Source organism: Pan paniscus, chromosome 19 (genome assembly GCF_029289425.2).
Source record: "Pan paniscus chromosome 19, NHGRI_mPanPan1-v2.0_pri, whole genome shotgun sequence".
NCBI lineage: Eukaryota > Metazoa > Chordata > Mammalia > Primates > Hominidae > Pan > Pan paniscus.
Genome location: NC_073268.2, coordinates 75,229,060 through 75,249,645, shown reverse-complemented (window position 1 = coordinate 75,249,645; position 20,586 = coordinate 75,229,060). Strand labels below are relative to the sequence as shown.

The 20,586-nt window shown below is 38.3% G+C and overlaps 1 protein-coding gene across 22 annotated transcripts in view; it reads left to right on the top strand.

Annotated features, from left to right (window-relative positions):
- The window catches only part of TRIM37 (tripartite motif containing 37), a 123,453-nt gene that overhangs the window by 24,280 nt on the left and 78,587 nt on the right, over positions 1-20,586 (top strand). For 19 of the 22 annotated variants that reach the window (XM_055101634.2, XM_055101629.2, XM_055101623.2 and 16 more), the window contains 6 exons: positions 1,518-1,640; positions 2,860-2,983; positions 7,013-7,080; positions 11,770-11,894; positions 18,315-18,365; positions 20,073-20,154. In XM_055101634.2, coding sequence (XP_054957609.1) covers positions 1,518-1,640; positions 2,860-2,983; positions 7,013-7,080; positions 11,770-11,894; positions 18,315-18,365; positions 20,073-20,154 — 573 coding nt within the window. The remainder of the gene's footprint in view (positions 1-1,517; positions 1,641-2,859; positions 2,984-7,012; positions 7,081-11,769; positions 11,895-18,314; positions 18,366-20,072; positions 20,155-20,586) is intronic. The other 3 variants (XM_055101630.2, XM_055101624.2, XM_024926262.4) reach the window with 1 other exon arrangement.

The following is a 20,586-nucleotide window of genomic DNA, read 5'->3' as shown; positions in this document are numbered from 1 at the left end:
TAAATAAGACAATTCTAGTAAGAACTTATAGGAGATTTCTTATATTAAAATTTAATAATTCTGGTTACAAATCAAAATTATTTTTAGGTAGTTAGCTATAAAAATTGTTCTTTGAGCTGAATGCAACTGGATTTGTGAGGCTAACTTGTATCAGTCTTCTATCTCTGTAGTAACTCTGTGGGATGGAAAATGGGTTCATTGCTTTTGTTAATTTTGTATCCTGGGCTTTTTCTTCAAGTGTCTTTCTAATTCATTCAGCTGTGGTAAAGACTAGGGATTTGGTGATGAACATATCAAACAATTACATACTCAATTGGCTTGATAAATTATAGGAATAAATACAGAGAGCTGATGAGGATGCATAACTGTAGCAGCTGATCCTGTAAATCTGAGCTAAGTGCAAAGGATGAGTAGGATTAAGACAAACCAAGATGGGAGAGGGAAGATGGAGAATTATTATTATTATTTGTTTTGTTTTGTTTTTTTGAGACAGAGTCTCACTCTGTCACTCAGGCTGGAGTGCAGTGGGGTGATCTCAGCTCACTCCAACCTCTGCCTCCCGGCTTCAAGTGGTTCTCCAGCCTCAGCCTCCCGAGTAGCTGGGATTACAGGCGCATGCCACCACGCCCAGCTAATTTTTGTGTTTTTTAGTAGAGATGGGGTTTCACCATGTTGGCCAGGCTGGTCTCGAACTCCTGACCTCAGGTGATCCACCCGCCTCAGCCTCCCACAGTGCTAGGATTACAGGCGTGAGCCACCATGCCCAGCATTATTATTATTATTATTATTTTTGGTTTTTATTATTAAAAAATTATTATTATTTTTTCTGGGACAGAGTCTCTTTCTGTCACCCAGGCTGGAGTACAGTGGCCCGATCACAGCTCACTGTAAGCTCTGCCTCCCGGGTTCAAGCAATTCTCATGTCTCAGCCTCTTGAGTAGCTGGGATTACAGGTGTGCGCCACCATGCGTGGCTACTTTTTGTGTTTTAGTAGAGACGTGTTTTTGCCGTGTTGGCCAGGCCAGTCATGAATTCCTCAGTTCAAGTGATCTGCCCTCCTCAGCCTCCCAAAGTACTGGGATTACAGGCATGAGCCACCACACCTGGCTAATAATTATTTTTTAATAAGAGGGAGTAATTTTTGTAAAGTCCTGGTGGAAAGAAGTTGGAGGACATGGAAGAAGACTAGTTTGCATTAGAGAAGAGTGACTGACTGATAAGGTTGTGGCAGATGATTTGGGCTGTGGTTAAAGATTTTGGTTCTTTTTAATAAGTTAATTTCTAGTTAAATGAATATTTTGCTAAAGCCCTTTATTTATAATCTTGAAAGAGTTCCTACATGGACCAAGTGATTTTAAGCAGGCACTGGCCTGCTTCAACAAAATTAAATTAGCTAATAAGATAAAATTCATTTGAAATATATTTACCAGTTTATTAGTGTCCATAGAGTGTTACAAAGGAATGTAAATGCAGATGAGATATGTGAAAGTGTTCTAAAGCTACTCTAATTTAAATAGCATGGCGGACATACCTTTAAACCTTTGGCAGAAATTTATGAGCAACATGTCACTAAAGTGAATGAAGAGGTAGCCAAACTTCGTCGGCGTCTCATGGAACTGATCAGCTTAGTTCAAGAAGTGGTAAGACTACTACTAAAATATAATTATTTTGTTTTTAATCTGTAATATATAATAATATATTTATATAATATAAGTTAATCAGATGTTGAAATCAAGATTTTCAAGATTTGCAAATTTGATAGGCTGTACCTATAGTCAAATTCCATAAATTTCAGAGTATCTGAGAAATTTGCATACAAAGTCCCTGGCTTGTAAGGAAGCAGTTGGAGTCAGAGAATTACCACTTATGCAGAATTAGAAAATCAGTGAATTTAAAAAGTCTGTTTGTTACAGAGTCAATAATTAACTTATTTTTTCTTTTTTTTGTGATGGAGTTTCACTCTTGTTGCCCAGGCTGGAGTGTAATGGCGCGATCTCAGCTCACTGCAACCTCCACCTCCTGGGCTCAAGCGATTCTTTTGCCTCACCCTCCCAAGTAGCTGGGATTACAGGTGCCCGCCACCACGCCCAGCTAATTTTTGTATTTTTAGTAGAGACAGGGTTTCACCATATTGGCCAGGCTGGTTTCAAACTCCTGACCTCGTGATCCACCTGCCTTGGCCTCCCAAAGTGCTAAGATTACAGGCGTAAGCCACTGTGCCTGACCCCAATAATTTACTTCTAAACAGAATCAGTATTGACTTTTACAGTCATTCATTAAGTTATACACTCTTTGGATCCCCAGCTTTTGGGTGAGTTTCTTTTACTAAGCAATGAACTATTTGTGATGTCCTGATTTAGAACTCCACAGAGTTGAAAGTGCAATATTTAACATTACTGTTTAGATATTGTTTAGGTCAAACAGCTTTAGTGAGCTATTTATAATGTTATTTCTGTGAAAAAATGTGATAAGCCCCCAAGAATGAAATACTAAGCATGTTTTTAGAATACATTTTGTTTCAAGTTCTCAGAATGACAGTCATAAATGAGGTTTATGGACCATTTCCTAACTTAAAATGAAGTTTGTGGACCATATCCTAAATTAAAAGCAGATGTCTTCTTTGTTTTACCTCTTTAGGAATCAAGAACCAAGTGATCATTTATAACATTCTTTATGCAGAAAATTTGTGTTTTTGATTGCATGTCTGCCATTTTGAAATATAAGCGAGTTGGGTCATTTCCATTTGAACTTCCTCTAACTACCTTTTTCGTATTATCTATTCTTGGCAATATTATAATGTGGTGCTTCTGTTTTTAAAATTTACCCAATTAAAATTTTTCTTACCTCTTTATCTTCTAGGAAAGGAACGTAGAAGCTGTAAGAAATGCAAAAGATGAGCGTGTTCGGGAAATTAGGAATGCAGTGGAGATGATGATTGCACGGTTAGACACACAGCTGAAGAATAAGCTTATAACACTGATGGGTAAGTGTTTATGTATGCTGTTGGGGTACCTGGTGCTTTCAGCTTCTTTGAGATTCAGTCTTTGAAGAATAAGGGTGGTGATCCTAGGAAGGAATCTTGAGATTTTAGGCAACTCCATGTTGTTACAGTTTAGACAGATAAATGTTAGACTTGTATTTAGAAATGATAGGAGAGAAAAATTTTCATAGCCATTTGGATGAAAATCCAAGTTTTCATAGCCATTTGGATGAAAATCCTAATGGCCAGTGGGCATCATTGTTAGGTAGCTTTTTCTCCAAATCTAACAGAATTCCTTCTACTAATGTTCCATATCCTTTCCATCCATTTTCATTGGGGATGAAGAAACTGACATTTGTAAACATCAGCGTCATGCCCTGCCAGCATTTTCTTAGAGATTTAAAGTCTCAGCTTTTGATTTCTAGTAGGGTTCATTTTACATATGCTTAATTATATTTATTGCTGACCTTTTTGCTTTTCAAAGGTTCCTTCATTCTTCTTTGATTGTGGAGCCTGGTATTGAACTTAAATTTTAAGTAAGAATTTGATCCAATGTTATGGTTTGTTTTGTTTGATTCGTTTTGGTGATCTTAGTCCTTCCAGTGTTTTGCTGACTAAAAACCAGCTTTGCATTTTTTATCATAGTCCAAAGTGAAATGTATATACTTTAAATAAGGTGTGAACAAAGAATTTTTTTTTTTTTTTGGCTATCTTGATTCTCCAAGATTTTAGCCATGTCTTTGTGTCATCCAAAATAATGATTTTATCCATTTTATTTTTAACTTTTTAAAAATGAGATGCAAATATCTTTGAGTTTGTATATTTGTATATCATTTCATGAATTGCTTTTCTATTATAATCCTATACTATTTAATATCTGATTTTTAGTTTTTTTCCCACAGACCAAGTAGCAAATAGTCTTAAACAATCATTCTTCTAGTAGTTAGATTGGAAAGCACAGTTCATCCACCCAGTGGAGCAATTAGACAAAACCTGTAGGTATTGATTGTACTGGTCACAATGCCACTTAAATATTTCATGTAAATGAAAATCGTAATTGTTCTTAGATCCTCTGTTGCAGTCATACATATAGGCGATCTTAGTTTTTCAGAACTCTGGATAATATTTGAGATCCCTTTAAGTTCATTAAGCCATGTAGAGTACTGGATGTTGATACGTATTAGGACTTTAAAATTGAGGGGATCTTGACTGTTGATGTGATCTTCAGTCGTAGCCAAATAAACATTTGCATGTGGTCTTGTTTTTCTTGAGTGAGTTTGTTCATTGCTTCATTTATTTAATTGAATCGACTAAAAGTCAAATAATACCACAGTACAGATCTCTTAAGTTTATTAATTTTACTACCTGTATAACTGTGAAATAACTTCCCTTTCCAATAACTGAACTTGCCCTGCTTTCGTGGCTTTCAAATTATTTTTCATTATGAAAAATTATAATTTGTGATTTCCAAGATAGCTTTTATGATTAAATAGGATTCTTTCTAAGCATAAGAGGTGGGGAAAAGGATATTTTCAGGGTTAGTTTATCTTTAGAATAGTCTTATAAGCCTCAGATTTTTAATTCATACCATAATATCTGCCACTAATTTATTATTATTATTATTTTTTTTTTTTTTGAGACGGAGTCTCGCTCTGTCATCCAGGCTCGAGTGCAGTGGCACTATCTTGGCTCATTGCAACCTCCGCCTCCTGGGTTCAAGCAATTCTCCTGCCTCAGCCTCCTGAGTAGCTGGGACTACAGGCACATGCCACCACCCCCAGCTAATTTTTTGTATTTTTAGTAGAGATGGGGTTTCGCCATGTTGGCCAGGCTAGTCTTGAGCTCCTGACCTCAGGTGATCCACCCGCCTCCGCCTCCCAAAGTGCTGGGATAACAGGCGTGAGCCACCACACCTGACCTCTGCCACTAATTTTTTTTTTTTTTTTTTTTTGAGATGGAGTCTCGTTCTGTTGCCCAGGCTGGAGTGCAGTGGCGCGATCTTGGCTCACTGCAACCTCCGCTTCCCAGGTTCAAGAGATTCTTCTACCTCAGCCTCCCAAGTAGCTGGGACTACAGGCGCGTGCCACCACACCCTGCTAATTTTTGTATTTTTAGTAGAGACAGGGTTTTACCATATTGGCCAGGCTGGTCTCAAACTCCTGACCTTGTGATCTGCCTGCCTTGGCCTCCCAAAGTGCTAGGATTATAGACGTGAGCCACCACCCCCGGCCTCTGCCACTCATTTTTAAGTTTAATTATGTATTGTAATGTTGTCCATAGGCTAATGTTTTAGGATTGTGGGATGTGGTTATAGTAGAAATTATGTCTGATAATATTAGATTCTAGCTAATACTTTATTTTAACTCTTTTTGCAACCTAGAAATTCTGAGTTTTGTTTCAAAAATAAAAGTTCTAGGCTGAGGCAGGTGGATCTCTTAAGCCCAGCCCGGGCAATGTGGTGAAACCCCATCTCTACCAAAAAAAGAAAAAAGAAAAATTAGCCAGGTGTGATAGTGTGCTCCTGTAGTCCCAGCTACTCAGGAGGCTGAGGTGGGAGGATCGCTTGAGCCTGAGAGGTGGAGGTTGCAGTGAGCCGAGATCACGCCACTATACTCCAGCCTGGGCAACAGAATGAGACCCTGTCTCAAAAAAATAAATAAAAATAAATTTTGGCTCATGCCTGTAATCCCAGCACTTTGGGAGGCCGAGGTGGGCGGATCATCTGAGGTTGGGAGTTTGAGACCAGCCTGACCAACATGGAGAAACCCCATCTCTACTAAAAATACAAAATTAACCGGGCATGGTGGCACATGCCTGTAATCTCAGCTACTCAGGAGACTGAGGCAGGAGAATCACTTGAACCCAAGAGGCGAAGGTTGCGGTGAGCTGAGTTCGTGCCATTGCATTCTAGCCTGGGCAACAAGAGTGAAACCCCATCTCAAAAAATAAATAAATAAAATAAATAAAAGTTCTACCTATTAAATGTTTTTCCTTACCAAATAACACTACAGATTGATAAAACTTTTGCTGTCCTCATGGATGTACTTCCAGTTTTTCAAATTTTGGGTTTACAAAGAAAATGGCCTGATTTGGTAAGCATACCTATCTTCTTTTTGTTTCAAAACATATAAAGCACTTTCTTCCTTTTCTATAAGGATAATTTCTGTAATTACAATTTTTGTGTTTGTAATTTGAGACAGGGTCTCACTCTGTTGCCCAGGAAGGACTGCAGTGGTGCAATCAAGGCTCATTGCGTGACTGCATGCAGTCTTGACCGCTTGGGCTCAAGCGATCCTCATGCCTCAGCCTCTTGAGTAAATTGGGCTGCAGGCATGCACCACCACTCCTGGCTAATTTTTTACTTTTTTGTGGAGACTGGGTCTCACCATGTTGCCTAGGCTGGTCTCAAATACCTAGGCTCAAGTTATCCTCTTGCTTTGGCCTCCCAAAGTGCTGGGATTACAGGCATGAGCCATGACCCCCGGCCAGTAATAATTTGTTTATCCTTTTCTGTCTCCAACTTTTTGAGACTGTTCACCTCTGTGGGCATTTTTTTTTTTAAACGGGTCCTTGTATATTCACAGGACAGACCTTTTGTTGACATTTAACCTAAAAATCTGGCCCACTTTGTATTCTCTTTTAAGCCACAGTTAAATTTGGTGAAAAATCATTTCAGAATAGCTGATTGAATGAAATTCATCTTATTGCTTCTTCCCAAGGGAATATGAAAATCTAGAAAAGTAAATTTTTTGCTTAACGTATATTGTCATTGCACATTTCGTTTCTTAGATGAATTTGATCTCAGTGGTATCTTGTCTAAAACTAATTAGAATTGGTTCTGAAGTTCCATTTTCAAGGCTACTATAATATTCAGCCTCTTAAAGTTGAATGAGAATTTTTAGGGTAGCTGTAATGAAGAATTTTTGCTTACTTGAAGTGTATTTCTTGTTATTAAATATGTTCATTGGAAGTTAATTTCATTCTTAAACCAATAATGAACCCAAGTGTTGATGATTCACTATTTTTCATCAGGTCAGAAGACATCTCTAACCCAAGAAACAGAGCTGTTGGAATCCTTACTTCAGGAGGTGGAGCACCAGGTGATGAAATATTAAATGTAATGAAATAGTCTTTATCCTTTTTTCTCTGTATACTGTAGTTTTTTTTTTTTTTTTTTTTATGAGACGGAGTCTCTCTCCGTCACCCAGGCTGGAGTGCAGTGGCGCGATCTCGGCTCACTGTAAACTCCGCCTCCTGGGTTCACGCCATTCTCCTGCCTCAGCCTCCTGAGTAGCTGGGACTACAGGCGCCCACCACTACGCCCGGCTAATTTTTTTGTATTTTCAGTAGAGACGGGGTTTCACCATGTTTGCTAGGATGGTCTCGATCTCCTGACCTGGTGATCTGCCCGCCTCAGCCTCCCAAGCTGCTGGGATTACAGGCGTGAGCCACCGTGCCCGGCCTTCTCTGTATATTATAAAAGTTTTTTTTTTGACAGAGATTATCTGTATGAGATCAAAAGATCTGTTGATCTTTTGTGTTATAATGGAGATTTTTATGAAATTAGGAATCAGCTGATTCTTCCCAAGTTTTTTCTTCACGTTTGGGAACTGCATTAGAACTACATTCTGCTTTGTAAGAACAGAATTATTTCCATAGAAATCTGAATGTATAAGAGGTTAAAATCTCCCCACACTGTGACTTAAGTGGTGGCTTTGAGATATTATTGCCAGTTACTTTACATGTAGCAATTATTACGCTAAAATTTAGCATTTTTATTTATTGAGGAAATATTAAGTCCTAAATAGATAGCAGGCATCATTGTAGATATTGGTGATACAGCAGTGAACAAAATGGTAAAATTCTGTCCTCATAGAGTTTATATTTTAGATTAGGGTGGGTGAATATGAAGCATATAGTAAATGAGTAAATAAAATATGTAGTGTTGCATAAATATCTGATACATTCACTTGTCTGGAATTTGCTTTTTGTAATTTCTCTCTATGCCTTATACACAGCTGTCTCCTAAGATTTTTATCTTAATCATTCTGGGAATTCCCTTCACATCTTTCTTGTATTGAATCTCATGTTTCCTGATTCCTGTGGTTTCCACTTTCTTGGTTTACTTGTTTTGTTTTAACATCCCACTTCCCTCAGTAGCTTTCCAGGAAGGGTAGTCAGAACACATTTTTCTTGACTGCATTGTCTGAAAATATTTTTATTTTATCTTTGTACTTGATTGACAATTTGGCTTGTAGGATTCAGCACATAAATATTTACTAAATACTCTTATTTTTCTTCATTATCCCCATTCTTTTTTCCTTTTCTTTTTACATACACACATATATATCTGTAGGGCATTGGCCCCAGGACCTTAATGGATACCAAAATCCGCAGATACTCAAGTCCCTTATATAAAATGGCATAGTATTCTCATATAACCTATACACATCTCCCATATACAGACGTGTCAAATTATGACCTTTTGGTCAATGACAGACTGCATATGTGACAGTGGTCCCATAAGATTAAAATGGAGCTGAAATATTTCTATTGCCTAGTAGTGATGTCTAATGACATCATAGCCATTGTAATGTAGTAGCACAAAGCATTAATCATGTGTTTATGGTGATGCTAGTGTAAACAAACATACTGCGCTGCTAGTTGTATAAAAATATAACACATTATTATGTATGGTATATAATACTTGATAAGTATAATAAACAACTATGTTACTGGTTTATGTATTTACTATACCATACCATTCATTATTCTACAATGTATTCTAGAGTTTACTCCTACTTTTTAAAAAAACGTTGACTATATTCCAGAAGAAGGCATTGTTAGCATTGTAGATCCATATGTGCTAGTACCCGTGAAGACCTTTCAATGGGACAAGATGTGGAGGTGGAAGGTGTGATATTGATGATCCTGACCATGTGTAGGCCTAGGCCATTGTCTTAGTTTTTAACAAAACAGTATTGAGATGGGGTGTACACCTGTAGTCCCAGCTACTCAGGAAGCTGAGGTGGAAGGATTGCCTCAGCCCAGGAATTCAAGGCTGCAGTGTGCTATGATTGTACCTGTGAATAGCCACGGCGCTCGCCTGGGAAGTATAGCAAGACCCATCTGTTTAAAAAAGTAAAGAAATAGGCCGGGCGTGGTGGCTCATGCCTGTGATCTCAGTACTTTCAGAGGCCGAGGTGGGCAGATCACTTGAGTGAGTTCAAGACCAGCCTGGGCAACATGGTGAAACCCTGTCTCTACTACAAATACAAAACTTAGCTGGGCGAGGTGGCACATGCTTGGAGTCCCAGCCACTCGGGAGGCTAAGGCATGAAAATTGCTTGAACCCGGGAGGCAGAGGCTGCAGTGAGCTGAGATCGTGCCACTGCACTCCAGCCTGGGTGACAGAGCGAGACCCTGTCTCCAAAAAAAAAAAAAAGTAAATAATATTTACTGAAAAATGTAGGCTACATGGTGATATAGCCTGATAGTGTTTATGTAAAGTTTGAAAACATTCAGAACATTGTTTATGGATGTATGTACACACATAGTAATTGTGGAAACACATGTATAGTGATAATAAACTTCTGTTGAAGGGAGCAAGTTGCTTTTGGAAGAAATGGTGTCAAGGAAGGATATACACAGTAAGCATTCAATTAATATAAGTTAAAATTTTTTGTATTATGTGTGTATGTATGTACATATACACAGTGATTTTCAGCATACCTTAAAAATCTTAAGCAAACAGTTCAAATAACTTTAGATCATTTTGTATAAATTGTTCAAAAAACCGTAATGCCTTGGGCAATGCCTGAGACATAATAATATGAATGACAAAATATGCAGCTGTTTGTTGTTTTCTGCTGTTACCACTTACCATTATGTCATTGGTTGATGCAGTAGCTCAAACATGATATCATTATTCTTGGTAACCCAAGACTATAAACTTTGATATATATCATATGATATATGATACTTTTTTTTTTTTTTTTTGAGACAGAGTCTTGCCCTGTCGCCCACGCTGGAGTGCAGTGGCGTGATCTTGGCTCACTGTAACCTCCGCTTCCTGGGTTCAAGCAATTCTTGTGCCTCAGCCTCCTGAGTAGCTGGGACTACAGGCACGTGCCACCACGCCCAGCTAATTGTTATATTTTTAGTAGAGATGGGGTTTCACCATGTTGGCCAGGCCTTGAACTGGCCAGGTCATGAGGTCTTGAACTCCTCACCTCAAGTGATCCACCCGCCTCAGCCTCCCAAAGTCCTGGGATTACAGGTGTGAGCTACTGTGCCCAGCCATATGATATGTTATTTTTGGTGAGCCTTAAGCAACTGTTATTTAAAAGATATAAACTCACCTGTGGGTGGGTTTATGAATATCATTCATATGGCATTTGATAGTATATTAGTTTGCTAGGCCTGTCATAACAAAATACCAATGACTGTGAGACTTAAACAATAGAAATTTGTTTTCTCATTATTCTAGGGGCTGGAAGTCTAAGATTCAGGTGTTGGCAGGTTTCGTTTCTTCTGAGGTCTCTCTCCTTGGCCTGTAGATGACTGCCTTCTTACTGTGTCCTCACATGGACTTTTCTGTGTGGTTGTGCAGCCCTAGAGTCTCTTCCTCTTAATAAGGACACCAGTCATGTTAGATTAAGGCCCTACCCCAGTGGCCTCATTTTAACATAATCACCTCTTTAAAGATTATCTCCAGATAGACTGAGGTACTGGAGGTTGAGCCTGCAGTATATAAATTATGGAGGAAAGGGGCACAAAATTCAGCACATAACAGATAGTTTACAAAGCTTTTTCACTATAGCTTCATAATCCTTATAACAAACTTCACGAAGTAAGCAGTGGTGGATATTACTATTTTAGTTTTGTATGTAAACAGACTCAGAGTTATGTAATTAGTCAGTGGCAGAATTGGGAGTTATTTCAAACTGGTTTTTTTGAAGAAAAGATTAGTAGTCTTATCTTTTATCTACCATGGTTATGTCACTGAAGTTAGATTTGTTACTTTTTCCCAAAATAGTGTTTCCCAAATTAGTATCAGATAGTGCGTGTGTGTGTGTACACACGGGTGTATGTGTGTACGTTTTGTATTCTGTTACCTAGAATACAATCTGAGAAATTGCTTTTAAAAGCTTTCACCTTGGTCGGGCGCGGTGGCTCACGCATGTAATCCCAGCACTTTGGGAGGCCGAGGCAGGTGGATCATGAGGTCAGGAGTTCAAGACCAGCATGACCAACATGGAGAAACCCTGTCTCTACTAAAAAATACAAAAATTACCTGGGTATGGTGGCACCCACCTGTAATCCCAGCTATTCAGGAGGCTGAGGCAGGAGAATCGCTTGAACCCAGGAGGCGGAGGTTGCAGTGAGCTAAGATCGTGCCATTGCACTCCAGCCTGGGCGACAGAGCAAGACTCTGTCTCAAAAAAAAAAAAAGATTTCAACTTACAGGTTTGTTCATTAATACATTCATAAGAACTTCACTGTACCAGCCTGAAAGTATATTTGTACTTGCTTAAAACCTCGTTTATCCTAAAATGTAAGGAGAGAAAAATGCATTAGTATTAAGTATACTTATTCATTGACTTTACTGTTAGAATATTATAGAAATAAACCTAGATTCTTTGTACATTCTTAATTCTCAAGCTCACTTTGAGTTATTTTTATCTTTTTTTCAGTTTATAATCAGAATAATTTGTAATTTCTTAAGAATTTTGAGGTGGCAGTGAATAGTAATTTTGTTTGTTCAGATAATTTTTTTCCTCACACAGTTGCGGTCTTGTAGTAAGAGTGAGTTGATATCTAAGAGCTCAGAGATCCTTATGATGTTTCAGCAAGTTCATCGGAAGCCCATGGCATCTTTTGTTACCACTCCTGTTCCACCAGACTTTACCAGGTATGACACAGTTTTTAATTTCATTTTCATTTGAAATTTATGTGGAAATGCATATACTTGTTTCAAAAGAATGTTTTTTTTTTAATGCCATCTCTCTCTCTCTTTTCTTTTATAGATAGGGTCTCACTTGTTGCCCAGGCTGGTCTCAAACTCCTGGACTCAAGTGATTTTCCCACCTTGACCTCCCAAATTACTAGGGATCATAGACATGAGCCACCACACTTGGCCACTCCATAGCTTTTTAAGGTCTTGTTTATAATGGAGTGGTCTGGCAAGCTCTGTTGTATACATACAAATCTAGTTCTCCTGAAAAGTCTCACAGACTGATACTTTTGACTCTTAAGAGAAAATGACAATGAACTAGAAATCATTTTTTTTCCAAGAGCTCCATCTTCCATAGTATAGAAAAAAATAATTGATTACATTAGCTTCATCAGTGTACCTTTTGAATTGAACTATATCTCCTAACACAAAACTCAGAAACTGATGAAATGCCAAAAGAATTTGAAGGTGACGCCATGTTATCTCCAGATACTAAAAGATAGAGAGAGGAAATAATTATGGCAAAAAGTATCCTAGTTTTCATCTTGGGCTCAACCTTAGAATTTTTCTGAACAGCATATTCCTTCAAGCATGTTTGTAATCATTCTGTGGTGTTAGACTGGTGATTTCTGACTAGATGTTGGAATCACTTGGGATTTGGCTGAAAATTAATCAGTGCTGGGTCATACCATACCCCAGGCCATTTGAAAGAAAATCTTTGGGTGTGTATTAGTCTACTTGGGCTGCTATAACAAAATACCATATACTGGGTGCCTTTAAACAACAGAAATGTATTTTCTCACAGTTCGAGAGACAAGAATTCCAAGATCAGGGTGTCAGAAAATTCACTTTTTTGCCTCAGCTTGCAGACAGCTGCCTTCTTTCTGTGTCTTCACCTGACCTTTTCTCTGTTCTTGCTTGGAGAGAGATCAGTCTCTGGTGTCTCTTTCTCTTTTTATGAGGACACAAGCCTTATTGTATTAGACCCACCATTATCAACTCATTTAGCCTTAATTATCTTCCTAAAGGCCCTGGCTATAGATACAGTCACATTGGGGGTTAGGGCTTTAACATGGGAATTTAGGGAGACACAATTCAGCCTGTGACATTGGGTTCAGATGGACATTTTCAGTTTGTTCTTTTAAAATCTCCTTAGCTTATTCTAAGATGAGGGGTGAAGCCACTGCTTCAGATAAACATTTTGGTGTGACAGACTTTATCTTAGAGAGATGACTTATGGAATACTATCAAGTTTTCCTACCATGGTGAGGGCTGTGGCACATTTAGAAAACAGCCTTTGTTATAAAAATGTTTATATGTTGAGCTGCCTTTTCTTTTTCCTCTAATATGTGATGCCTCTGATGACCACAGAGCATTCATTGTACTATTTTATTTTTTATTTTTTTAATTTATTATTTTATTTATTTATTATTATACTCCATCTCACTCTGTCACCCAGGCTGGAATGCGGTGGCGTGATCTCGGCTCACTGCAATCTCCACCTCCCGGATTCAAGCAATTCTCACACCTCAGCCTCCTGGGTAGCTGGGAATATAGGCATGCACCACCACGCCCAGCTAAGTTTTGTATTTTTAGTAGAGACGGGGTTTCTCCATGTTGGCCAGGCTGGTCTCAAACTCCTCACCTCAAGTGATTTGCCTGCCTCGACCTCCCAAAGTGCTGGGATTATAGGTGTGAGCCACCATGCCTGGCTGCATTCATTGTACTAGAGTATATCATATAAGCCAGGGCTTTTCAATCTTGGCATTGTTGACATTTTGAGCAGAATAATTATTTGTGGGGTGGGGTGAGCTTTCCTGTGTTTTATAAGATGTTTAGCAGTATCCCAGTAGCACTCCCCACCCCACCACCTTGCAGTTGTGACAAAAATATTTCCAGACATTGCCAAATGTCCTTGGGGACAAAATCACCCCTGACTGAGAATCACTGTTATAAGCCCTTCTTACTCGTTATAGATGCCACAGTCCTATAAACAGAAGGGCAAAGTTTTTCTGACAGCTAGAACTCCGGTGGTTCTCATTGACCAGTAGAAGTCTTCCTTTCTTTTTGATTAACAACCTCATAAAATATTCATATCTTTTTAAAGCACTGACTTTTTTGTTTAAATCTCTATTTCTGAATGACAGCACTGAATATTATTAAAAGGACTATGTATTTGCTGTCATTAAGTAGATTTGGTTGAAGAATGTTCACCAAAATCCCTAGGCTGCTTCATTGATACTGTGGTCAGCTATTTCAGTTTTGAAGATTTGTTTTCTGAACCATTTCATCCCCTGTGGAATGAAACAGATTTTGACCTAAGGGTCATATATAAAAATTAGTATTTTTCAATTCAAAGTGTGGTGCATGGATGACCTAAGTCAGGGCTATATGTGGCATTTGTCTGAAATGCAAATTCCCAGGCCAACGTCCCCAGAATCTTTAGAGGTGGTATTCAGAAATGCGTCTTGAGCACTCTAAGTAATAATACTGCACTAAAGTTTGGGAATCATTGATGTATGTAAATTCCCATTCTTATACCACTTTCAGCAGCTCATCAGGCAGGCAACAATGCTCGCTAGTCTGTTAATTAATCACTTTCAGGGCCTTCTCTCTTTCTCCAGTAATGCTCACTACCTTATTGGAAACTTTGGCTTTTAATTTAATTCTTATTAGAAACCTATTTTATTAGTTGCAACATACAGGAAAAGAGGGCCAAATAAGAAAGATCAGCATTCGTGACATTGAGTTACACATGAAACTTTAGATATGCAAAGCAGTGGTGTTTCTATTGCCTTTAGTTCTATCAGTTAGTAATTGGTGACGGAGCCACATGGAGAAGAAAAGGTCACTAAATCAGTGAAGTGTTATCTATTAAAGACTATGTGCCCAGTATTGTTGTAGGTGCTGCATGGGAGAAGAGGAACTAAACATTTTACTGTGGGCTGGGCGCGGTGGCTCATGCCTGTAACCCCAGCACCTTGGGAGGCCGAGGCGGGCGGATCACCTGAAGTCGGGAGTTCCAGACCAGTCTGACCAACATAGAGAAACCCCATCTCTACTAAAAGTACAAAATTAGCTGGGTGTGGTGGTGCATGCCTATAATCCCAGCTACTCCAGAGGCTGAGGCAGAAAAGAAAAAATAAAAGATACAATAGTATAGCTGTCAGTTCATAGAGAGTTTTATGTTTCAGGGAGAAATAGTCAAGTTGATAAGGAGAACCAGTTTTTATATAGCTCAGCAGTTTATTTCCTTAAGAAACAAATGGATACTTGTGGTTCTCCCTTTTTTCCCTTTGTTGATGAAGTTATGATGAGGTTACTGGTCTGAAGATTTGCAGATCAGTGACTTCCAGATTCCTGGGCTAGAGATGGTTTGAGGGTAGTTTCCCATATTCTGTGAAGACAAAGATTCACTGACACCATCATTAGATGAATCCAGTCATCATAACCAGAGCAGTCTACACTTCTAAGAGAGGAGGAGAAAATTTTAAAACTATGCAAAGATAAAGCAGTGCCTCATCTGCAGACACAGAATGATAACATCAGTATGATTGAAGATAATCTCTAAATGAATGAGCATAATATGGAGATGTGGTGGTGGAATTAGATGGCCTAGCAGTAGCAATAGCTTTGTATATACATATAAAGAATGCAAAATCAGTGAGCCGAGATCGCGCCACTGCACTCCAGCCTGTGTGACAGAGCGAGACTGCATCTCAAAAATAAATAAATAAATAAATAAATAAATAAAATTAAGATTTAAAAAGCAAAATAATTTCTTTTGCAAAAGAAATTTTTGAGCAAATAATTCCAACTCTACGAATCTGCCAGCAAGTATTTATAAACATTCATTCAGTGAATATATGCCAGCTATATTTTAGGCATGTGTTAAGTGCTAGCATTAAGCATAATACAGAGCTCTTTGGGTTTATAATTATGATTTAGAAAAACAGGTTATTGGAACAGTAATAAAATTAATGTGGTAACTGGTGATAGGGGAAGTAAGTGTCCTGTTTAATGCTGCCCCATATCACTAATTTGTCATTATACTATTTGTGTCCAAAAAGTTTTCCCTAGGAAAATGTACATATGTAAAAGTATATCACAGTACCTGTTTTCTGTGCTCTGAATGTGGTCATTTTCTCCTAGCAAGTGAGACTAGGGTAAACTGGACTGTACTCTCTTGGTTCATGAGTGTTAGTAACCTCTTTAGCCTGGAAGCTTTCTACTTCACCATTCTGAGTTGAAAATGGCATCTCTTGTTGTTTATTTTGTGTTCTGCTGAAGTCTTTTGACCCTTAATGGCCAATAAAATATGATAATGATAGTCTGGACTTAGAGCAGAAATAACAGTAACAACAACACAGGAAATAAATTACACTGGACATGGCAGAAGAAAAAATATGCAGATTAGCAGGCAACTGGGGATTGATTAAAGTCTTTGCATGTTGTGGAGGATATTCTGTACTTGATGAGAGACCTGATTGAAAGTTGCACAAAATTTCAAAAGCATGTCAAATTTGAAGACTATACTGGGAAGACTCCCTTAGAGCTCTTACTAGGTTTATGGTTCCAGAAAGGCTTCCTAGGCACTAATTGCATTGGTCCTGCTAATTGGGGTTTGTGTATGTTGAGTGCTAGGAGATCATATAATGGGAAGACCTTAGAGCAAACCTCCAAGAGTATGTGACTTCTAATCTGTTATCTGAAGAAATAGTAAGGGTTAACCAGGCAAAAGGATATGGGGATGAGGAATGTGAGTCTTCTAAGAAGGATAACAACTGACTAGGGATATCATAGGAATTCTTGACATAGTCAATTTGGATAGTAGCTATACAGTTAATCACAGGGCAAAGTACATCTGCTTACTATGTAAAAGACGTGACTTATTTAGCTATACGTATTTACATTAAAATAAGGAATTATTTGTCTATATTGTATTGCAAGCCACTAATTTCTTTAGACACTATCATAGTGTGGCAGTGCTATAGATGTATCTTTTATCTTGTTTTGATAATAACCAAAATTATGATGAATTGAACTTTAGAAAATATATCTGAAGATGTGGTGAAATGGTTTGCAGTTTATTGTTTTGGTAAATTTGTAATTTTATATATATCAAATTTATAACACTGTATTAAAACATCGTATGATAGTCTTTTTTATAGTATAGTGTTTTAATGAGTTTTGAGGTGTTCTAATGACAGTGTACAAACCATCCACATGATTAAAGGTAGTTAGCAGCAAAGTGACTTTTAGTCCATTCTGTGATTATAATACAGTTCTCTCTGAAGAAGATTGGATGGGACTAAAGTTGCTTGAAGTAGTTTTGACTTGCCAAGAAAGTGTGAGTGTGCTAGTCCATCACAGTTGCCCCTTAGGTGATGAGGTATTCATCCTATAAAAATGTGTAGATTTATTTGCTAGTAAATAGTTTCAAAGTATTTGAGGTCTGTTAATATTTCCCATAATCCATTCCAAAGTAGGAAGTTTGGGGATTAATTGTGATATCGCTGACTGTTGTTTCATTTTTTAAAGGATGTTTTATATCTGTTTCATAGTTCAGATTCACACCCTAAGCGTCAGTTTCTTTTTCCCATTTCCATGAGTACTTTTTAAATTGTATTTCTTGTACTTAGTTTAATAATTAATTATATAATGTGTTGCCTTTTTTTCTTTTAGGAAAAAAAGCTTTTATAAAGTATTTATTTATTGATTTATTGGTTGACTGAGACAGAGTCTGGCTCTGTCGCCCTCGCTGGAGTGTGGTAGTGCAATCTTGATTCACCGCAACCTCCGCATCTAGGGTTCAAGCGATTCTCGTGCCTCAGCCTCCCAAGTAGCTGGGATTGCAGGTGCACACCACCACATCTGGGTAATTTTTGCGTATTTTTAATAGAGATGTGTGGTAGTGCAATCTCGAATCACCGCAACCTCCACCTCTAGGGTTCAAGTGATTCTCGTGCCTCAGCCTCCCAAGTAGCTGGGATTGCAGGTGCACACCACCACATCTGGGTAATTTTTGTGTATTTTTAACAGAGATGGGGTTTTACCATGTTGGCCATGCTGGTCTTGAGCTCCCGACCTCAGGTGATCCACCCACCTTGGCCTCCCAGAGTGCTGGGATTATAGGGGTGAGCCACCTCACCCAGCCAAAAAACTTTTATAAAGTATTTGTATCTCCAATTTAATTGCAAACTTGATGGTTTTATGAATTCATTTGATTTAATGTTATGTTCAATAAAGATTTAAAAATATTTCTTAGATTTTAGTTTAATAAAGTTTTTAAGATACTAGTGAGGGACTTGGTTTTTTTAGGTAAATGGAATTTTAAACATGTAAGCTAAATAATTTTTTTTGCCGTTTTTTTTTTAGTGAATTAGTGCCATCTTACGATTCAGCTACTTTTGTTTTAGAGAATTTCAGGTAAGAGTTTTTGACAATTCTGGTTTTTTTGTATGTGTATATAAGGAAGAGCCAGAAAGATATTCTTTGGTAAGACAGTAATCTAGTGAACTGTGTCACTCACTTTAGAAGTCTTAGAAGAATAAGTTTCCTATTAGAAATGTAGAGATAATTTGTGCTGGATTATATTGTATCTTTAGACTGACTGCTTCTCTAGTCTGGGAAAAGGAACCTTTTCTTTTTATTTTGAGACCAGGTTTTGCTCTGTCACCCAGGCTGGAGTGCAGTGGCGTGATCATTGCTCACTGCAGCCTCAACCTCCTGGGCTGCAGCAATCCTCCCACCTCAGCCTCCCAAATAACTGGGACTACAAGCGTGTGCCACCACACAGATGGGGTCTCACTGTGTTTCCTAGGCTGGTCTCAAACTCCTGGGCTCCAGTAATTCTCCCACCTCAGCCTCCCAAAGTGCTGGAATTATAGGCATTAGCCACGGTGCCCTGCCCAAAGTGAGGAACCATTTTAAATAAGAGAGATCACTTAGCTTTGACTAAGGTGGGGGGCTGGACAGTTAGAGGTTGATGAGCCCCCTCTTACCTATCCTCAGAAATAAAAGTGCTGGGAAGAAATCCATTGAGATCCATTTATCTCAGCTCAAAGTGAAGAATTGTGGATAAGGGGCCATTATTGTAAGAAATGTGTAGGCTTTGTCAGTTGTATGTTAATTTTGTTAGCTTTTACTACTTTTTCTCTAAGATCAGAAGTGAAGATCATAACATGCAAAGGTTCTTAGCAATTTGTCTTTGAGGGCAGCATGGAAGTGGAAACAAGGACTACAGGGTCTTCAGGAGAGAAACTCCAAATAATAGGCAAAGGCCTTCAAAATAAGGCCACACTGGGCAGGGCATGGTGGCTTAAGCTTGTAATCCCAGCACTTTGGGAGGCCAAGGCGGGTGGATCATTGAGGTCAGGAGTTCAAGACCAGCCTGGCCCACATGGTAAACCCCGTCTCTACTAAAAATACAAAAATTAGCTGGGCGTGGTGGTGGGCGCCTGTAATCCCAGCTACTTGGGAGGCTGAGGCAGGAGAATTGCTTGAAACCGGGAGGTGGAGGTTGCAGTGAGCCGAGATCGTGCCACTGCGCTCCAGCCTGGGCAACAAGAGTAAAACTCTGTCTGAAAAAACTCTATCTCAAAAAAAAAAAAAGCCACACAGAATTTATCCCTCTTCCCATTTAATTTGTCTTTTCTTAGGGTTACTTTTGTGGCTAAAACATAGTCTCTTTGAGGTTTTTCCCACATGTATTAAGGTTTAGTGTACTCTCATTCTTCAATATTAAAAGATGATTATACTGCGGAGAAGCGAGGAAGAAACATTCTGGGTTTTGTTTTATTTTTAATGGTGAAGACTGCTTGTTGAAGCATTAATTAAATTTGGGAGACTTAGTGATACATTCCTTTTCCCTTAAATGTCACAATTTTGAGGGGTTTTTTTTTCCCCTGAAACTTAAAAGATATTGCTGAATATTTCAGTATCTTTACATTTTCTTTATTTCAGAATGTAAGCATATCTAAACTTTTACAGTGGAATTTTGACCTGTTCAGTCACCTTGTTATTTGTCTAGGATTTCAAATATGTAACAAAGAAACTGGTTGGTCTTTCTTTTTGCCTGTTGACATTTCACAACAGTTTTGATCTTGGGATTTGGTTGGTTTTCTTTTTCGTTAGCACTTTGCGTCAGAGAGCAGATCCTGTTTACAGTCCACCTCTTCAAGTTTCAGGACTTTGCTGGAGGTTAAAAGTTTACCCAGTAAGTTTTTCATATTTCTAATAAATTTTGAAACCAAGGTCTTTCTTTCAGAGTTCTGTAGTATACTAATTTGATTACTGAGAACTGTTAACTCTTCTTTTTTTTGTTACATATGCTGTCCGCATTCCCTGTTCCCCTTCTCCCGCCATATTAGACAACTGTTTGTTTGTCCACACCTCGTTCTCTAATACATTCTGCTGGAAGGCCTATTGGAAACAATGTTCCCTGAGTTCTCATATGTTGAAAACAGTTTTTGCCTTTTATATTCTAAGGCTAGTATTGCTGGATATAAAATCCTTGGCTCATATTTTCTTTCATTGGGTATCTTCAATATGCAATTCCATTTTCTTTAGGAAAAGTCTGATAATAAACTGATTTTCTTTACCTTTAAAGATGTTTGGTGATATTGCCTAGATGCTAAATAATCTTTTT